This window comes from Syngnathoides biaculeatus, chromosome 9 (assembly GCF_019802595.1).
Source record: "Syngnathoides biaculeatus isolate LvHL_M chromosome 9, ASM1980259v1, whole genome shotgun sequence".
Taxonomy (NCBI): Eukaryota; Metazoa; Chordata; class Actinopteri; order Syngnathiformes; family Syngnathidae; genus Syngnathoides; species Syngnathoides biaculeatus.
Window position 1 is genome coordinate 17,458,749 of NC_084648.1, and position 6,652 is coordinate 17,465,400.

The 6,652-nt window shown below is 39.6% G+C and overlaps 1 protein-coding gene across 4 annotated transcripts in view; it reads left to right on the forward strand.

Annotated features, from left to right (window-relative positions):
- The window catches only part of LOC133506242 (LIM and calponin homology domains-containing protein 1-like), a 41,609-nt gene extending 35,197 nt beyond the window's left edge, over window positions 1–6,412 (forward strand). For 3 of the 4 annotated variants that reach the window (XM_061830189.1, XM_061830191.1, XM_061830190.1), the window contains exons 18-23: window positions 345–519; window positions 746–845; window positions 1,537–1,608; window positions 1,772–1,880; window positions 2,979–3,092; window positions 3,996–6,412. In XM_061830189.1, the coding sequence (XP_061686173.1) occupies window positions 345–519; window positions 746–845; window positions 1,537–1,608; window positions 1,772–1,880; window positions 2,979–3,092; window positions 3,996–4,097 (672 nt within the window). In that variant the 3' untranslated portion in view covers window positions 4,098–6,412. Of the gene's footprint in view, window positions 1–344; window positions 520–745; window positions 846–1,536; window positions 1,609–1,771; window positions 1,881–2,978; window positions 3,097–3,995 lie in introns of all 4 variants that reach the window. The other variant, XM_061830192.1, reaches the window with a different exon arrangement.
- Window positions 6,413–6,652: the final 240 nt, after the last annotated feature.

Consider the following 6,652-nt stretch of genomic DNA (forward strand, 5'->3'; position numbering starts at 1 on the left):
GGCACGTAGAGACAACAGCTGCATTCACAATCACACCTCGGGACAAAACACTCTAAATTGTGTCCAATTAATGTTGCTTGTTTTTGGGATGTGGGAGGAAACCGGAATGCCCGGAGGAAACCCAGACAGGTACGGAGAGAACATGCAAACTCCACACAGGTAGGGCCGGGATTGAACCCAGGTCCTCAGAACTGTGAGGCCAACGCTTTACCTACTGATCCACCATGCCGCCCCAAATAATATATTAAAAAGATAAATTAAAAAGTAACACCAACTAGGACACAGGGACCTGATAGGATATCAAATTAATGCTCTTACAATTTTGTCTTCCTTCGCTCCTCCAGGAGAGGAAGATCCTGGAGGAGACTGTAGCGCCTCTGAAAACCTGCGTGGGGACCGTGTCGCCCCCTCCTGGAGACAAAGAAAATATCGGCCACCTCGCACCCTTGCAGCAGAATGGCCACAAAGACTCGAGAGGAAGCGAAGAGCCGCACGCGTCCAAGCTTCACTTCTTCCAAGGTGAGAGATTTCGACACACCGCGTGTTATGTTTACCAACAACTTTCACTAATCGCTGTAACATTCCGACGTCAAAACATTAAAACATTTCCCACATTGCTTGCTCTCTCTTTTGGAATTTAAAAAAAAAAAAAAAAAAAAAAAAAGTCCAAACGGCCGAAGACAAAACAGAACAATTTTACGACAGCGCTACAGGTTGCGCTGTAATTTGTGCCGCCTTCTTTTAGATGCCGTCGATGTTACCGAGCCAGCCAAAAAGTCCGAATTGTGGAAGACGGCCTCTCTGGACCGGAACACTCAGCCGAACCTACCACAGGGCGTCAAAAGGTAGCTTCACCCTGTTTAATAAATATCGACACAATCATTAAAACTGATTATACATAACTCGAATGGGCTCACTCCATTTATGTCATTTTGAAATTAAGTGCAATAGTGAACAGAAAATAAAGATACAGTATATTTCACATGAATTGTGCTTAAAATCAATGTTTACTTCCAATTATGATGGTGCCGCAAGATACAAGTTCAATTTGTTCCACGAACACGTTCGTAACTGAAAACACTCGTATCTAAAATAGTTTTTTCAATTGAAATGAATGGAAATGCCATTAATCCGTTCCAGCCTTCCCCACAGCCCCCTCAAAAATGTGTCATTTTAAACAAAAAATAACTGTTACATTGTATTTCTACATTGTTGCTGTTGATTTGTGTTCAGCCTTTTGCTTAAGTGGTAAAAAAAAAATGTTGCATTGATGCTAATGACATTAATATTATTCTACTGCAGCCTTTCTTTGAGGAGTTGTTTGCCTGTTTTAAGTTCACAAAGTGTAATTCAGTATGTTTCACGTTAAATTTGACAGTAAACATCAACTGAGAGTGGCATTAAGCATCTTGAATTATTGATAGCTGACCGATGTTTGGCCTTAGACCACTGTTGCATTAAATTTAAAATGACAAAAATAGAGTTTGTACAATGTCGTTCTCAGTGGCTCATATTTTATTTGGGTTTGGGCAACAGGTGCGATTCCCACGACGGCGTCGCCGGAACACACCAGCCGTCGTCCTCACCCTTGCCTCCGTCGCCCAGCAGGTAAGAAAACAAACGCGTGGACAAAATCTGATTTATTATCTATATACACTCCAAGATAGGCCAAAACGTACACTTTGCATTTTTCAATTTGATTACAGTTACATATATTAAGCATGCAAATTTCCTGTAAGGTTGAGTATGATTGTACCTATGTGTCGCGTAGGTGCATTAGCAAAAAGAGGCAATGCTCGGGTTGCTCTCAGCCCCTGGGAAAAGGAGCGGCGATGATCATCGAATCGCTCGGCCTCTTCTTCCACATGCAGTGTTTTAAGGTACTGTACATGGATTCATATATTGGCACCTTCCTAAAAAAAAAATGGTCCAAGTACAGTGGTTCTCGACCACAACCCGTTCCAGAAAACGGTTCGAGAAGTGATTTGTTCAAAAACCGGATCGATGTTTCCCATTACAATGAATGGAAAAAGAAATAATGCGTTCCAAGCCTAAAAAATTGAACTTTTTAAAGAATTTTTTAAAGCTTTTCCTGATAATTAACTGCATAGTAGAAATACATGTATAGTTTAAATAGTTTATATAATCAAATAATTGAAGAAATATATTTATTTTCTGCTTAAAATGTCTGCTTTAGTAGTAGAATATTCTAGGCTGGGAGTGCATTCCCGTAATAATAATAATAAATGTTGGGGAATACAGCAAAATTGTATTGACGCAGTACACTACACTGGCTATAAGTATACTTGGAATGGGAGAAAAGTAGAAATATACTTTCGGTTTTACATTCGACGTGGACGAGGGGGATTTGAAGCCCGCCAGTAAAACAGAACATCTCAAATGCAGATGAATAAAAAAAACCCAGTCAATGAAATAAACCCAACAAGTGTCTAATAAATAGGGACAAAGTAATACTTTTATTGCTCTGGACTGAACTCAAAACCAGCAAACAAGACGTTCAAAGAAGAACAGAAGAGCAAAGAGGAGCAAATAATGAGGAAGGTGGTTTAAAAAAATATATATCTGGTACTACACAAATTTGTGGGGGTTCAATGTATTAATGAATATATTTGCATTAATTGGACACTCTCATTTGCCCCGAGGTGTGTTTGCGAGTGCGTCTGTTTGTCTCTATGTGCCCTGCGATTGGCTGAACCAGTTCAAGGTGTACCCCACCACCTGTCCGTTGACAGCTGGGCGAGACTCCAGCACTCCCCGCAACCGTCTTGAGGATAAGCGACAAAAGAAAATGGATGGATAATATATTTGGATTATTTTTTTTAATAACCCCCCCCCAACAACAACAACAACAACAACAACAGCAAAATGTGGCTATTATTTTAGAAAGGTGGAAATATCTACCGTAGCTAGGCAAATCTATGATTTCATATTTAAGCGTTTTGTGATCGTGTGCTCAGTGCGACGCGTGTGAGGGGCAGCTCGGCGACGCCAGCGCCGGGACGGACGTGAGGATCCGGAATGGGCTGCTGAGCTGTCAGCGCTGCTACGTAGCATCTACAACTGAGAAGAATGTCGGTGAGACTTCACAACATCAAAGTACTGCCAACAGTTCAGGGTGTAGCCCACCTCTCGTAGTTTTTGAAATCTAAAAAACAAAAACGTTTTAAATATTACCACATATCACACTGTTTTTCCATTTTAAAATGTTGAAAATGTTGAATTTCACAAAATCAGTTTTTATTTGAAAACTCTGATGTAAAAAATATTGTTGAATGTTACACTATTTTTATTATATTATACTATATTATATTTGTGTTACAGTAGTTTTAGTTTTATTAATATTTTGAAAAGTTGGTCTTTTTTCACACTTTGAGATAGTACATGACTTTTTAGACTTTACTACTTTAAATTATTATTACTATTATTTTGTAAAGAAAATGTGAATGTACAAGATAAACGAATTTTAAGGTAGAAATGTCGCACATTTTTTAATTAAAAAAATATTGAGTATCATTTTACACCCTTAAAAGATATTGTGATACACTTTTTTTTATTAAAAAAATGCGTAAATAATGTTTACTGTTCCAAACTATCAAAATGTAAAAAAAATGAGACTGAAAATCACATTGAAAAGTATGTTTACATGTTAAAGAGATCACACTACTTTTTTAGAATATATATAAATATATTTAAAACCTTAAATTTTACATGATACTGTATCACGCGTTTTAACTAGGTGGATATATAAACTGCAATTACTAATTAATAGATTTCACTAAAGAGGTGTAGCAGTAATTACAAAAATATCATTTATATGCAGAAAATGATTTTACTAAGCAGATGCTAATGTTTATATCGTATACGCTACCGTGGCTACAAAAAGTCTACATGCCGCTCTCCAAATGCCTGACTTGTGTATACATTTACAAAAATGATCTCAAAATAAATAAGTGCTTTGATGTTTTTGTTTGCAGGCCGACGACAGCCCACAACATTATGATGATCTGAAAAACCCCCGGACCACCAACCCTCATAAAACTTCACTCAAATATCTAAATGGACCCCGCGTGATCTAAACCTACACACACGGTGTGTTTTTGTCAGCGTGACCGGTTGTATTTATGACTAGATAAAGCACACTACATCAACAGGAATAATATTACAGTGAACCCCCATTTTTATTCCAGGACGTATGTTCGAAACCAACCCACAAATTTGTCAAAATCTGTAATATAAATCTGTAAAATAAAATACCACTCACACTTACTATAAGTTTATAAAAAAAAAAAAAACACTGCAAAAGTGGCACATAAAACAAAAGACGAGGAATTAAATCCAGTTTGGCAAATCGTAAAGAATTCAAAAAAGAGGCTTGAAGGTGGTTTTCGCTGCTTTACTGTCAAACTAAACATCAAATAAAGAGAATTACACATCGTGTATTTTAAAGGGGAAATCCACTGGTTTGCACGAACAATGTATCGAATAGACCATGTAAATATGTACTCTATTTTGACAATGTTAAATCCTCTCTCATTTCATAGTGTTTTGACAAGATGTTTATTGACAATTACGAATTTTCAGGGGCGCTGCCATTTTCGCGAGTCACATGACCTTAGTGGGCGGATGTGACGTATTACGTGCCCTTCCAAACGCTCAATTATATGGGACACCATTTATGCCCAGCGCTTATTTCTCGGATTTATCGTGATCTGATGGGGAGTGAGCTAACGGCCTCCCCGGACGCCGGAGCTCGGCTAACGGCCTCCCCGACCGCCGGAGCTCGGCTAACGCCCTCCCCGACCGCCGGAGCACGGCCAACGGCCTCCCCGGACGCCGGAGCTTGGCTAGCGGCCTCCCCAGCCGCCAAAGCTCGGTTAACGGCTTCCCCGACTGCCGGAGCTCGGCTAACGGCCTCCCCGGCCTCCAAAACTCATCTAACGGCTTCCCTGGCCTTCGAAGCTCGGCGAACGGACTCCCCGGCTGGTGAAGCTCGGCAAACGGCCTGCTTGGACGCCGAAGCTTGGCTCGCGGCCAGCCGCCGGAACTCGCTCGTCAGACTCCGCGTCACTCCCGGGGTATTTGTTTACGCACTTATGTCCCACACGTCGGCCTCCGAATAGTCAGACTCCGCGTGATTCCGCCCAAAGAACCATCCGAATATTCAACATTATTTTCAGTCACAGGTTCAAATCTGTACGGAAGTATTCCTCCGTCTTCAACCGATCAACCGATACTGCTTTTTCTTCATCAGATGAGGATAAATACGAGAAATCGGCGCTGGGCATAAATGGCGTAATCGAGCCTTTGGTGCGGCACCTTACACGTCACATCCGCGCATGTAAGTCATGTGACTCGCAAAAATGGCAGCGCCCCTGAAAATTCGTAATCTTCTCAAAATGCTATGAAGTGAGAGAGGCTTTAACATCCTATTTTCAAGATACAGTACATATTACATGACTTTTTGGATATATAGTTCATGCAAACCAGTGGATTTCCCCTTTATTAAATAACTACATAGGTCAGCCTTACGAGAGTCTCTTCATTTTGAAGCTGACCTATATGAACAATGCTATTTACATGTTAATATTAGCATCCATAGTTGCTGTTAGAAACCTGGAAAGGATATTTGCAAACAGTGCAACCGATACATTTACACGTATTAGATAAAAATAACGACACGCGTACGTTCTCTCCTCGACTTATATTACAGTGATTTACTGAGTAAATCTACCTTCAAAATCTGACATATTGTGTTGGTGCACGATATGGAATATGAATGGTGTAGGGGGGACGGGGGTGGGGTTCACTGTACATCAACTGGAGTAATAAACAGCACACACTACAAGACTAATTTCTTCTACTGTTGGTAGCACAACCATTTTAATGCCTTACCTTCTCCCTTTTCTTCCATTTTTCACAATTTTGCATGAACATAAGTTATTGCAAGTATGAGTTTGACAACATCAACAGTTTGTTGTACACTTTTATCCGCTTTGCATGTTGGCTTTGAACCTTTTTTTTTTTCATCCCTCCATTAAGGAGACTTTCAACCAGTGCCTTAATTCAGTGTGTGTGTGTGCGGGACTATTACACGTGGACCTCTAAATGTGTGTGTGTGTGTGTGTGTGTGTGTATGAAGTGATATGAAGTAAAATTCCATACCAGCAAAGTAAAACGAGTTTATTAGCTTCCTTCTCTCGTCTCGAGCTTAAACCAATGACACGTATGTAATAACTGCTGCTTCCCTAATGATTATTTGTAGCGTTATCAAAAGATCCCTTCAAAATAAGAGCTGCCCGCGTTCCTCCGTGACTTCTCCTTTCTTCCGTCCGACGAATGTTCTGCTCGCCGTCTTTTGTAGCCGCTGTACGTTTGTCAATAAAACTGTGTAAATGCCTGGTGTGCGTATTGGTTTTCATTTGTTTTGAAATAGATTTTATGGTTTTATATCAATTTATAAATGTATATAAATATGATCTAATGTAGCCCATGTGTGTGCTCACAGAGAATTGTATATGGAAACAAAGTGGTGTTAAAAATTAAAAAAAAAAAAAAACAATACAGGAAAATTACACAAAAGTAAGGACTCACTTTAATAGTTTCTACTGATGAAAATATGAATATCAGAATT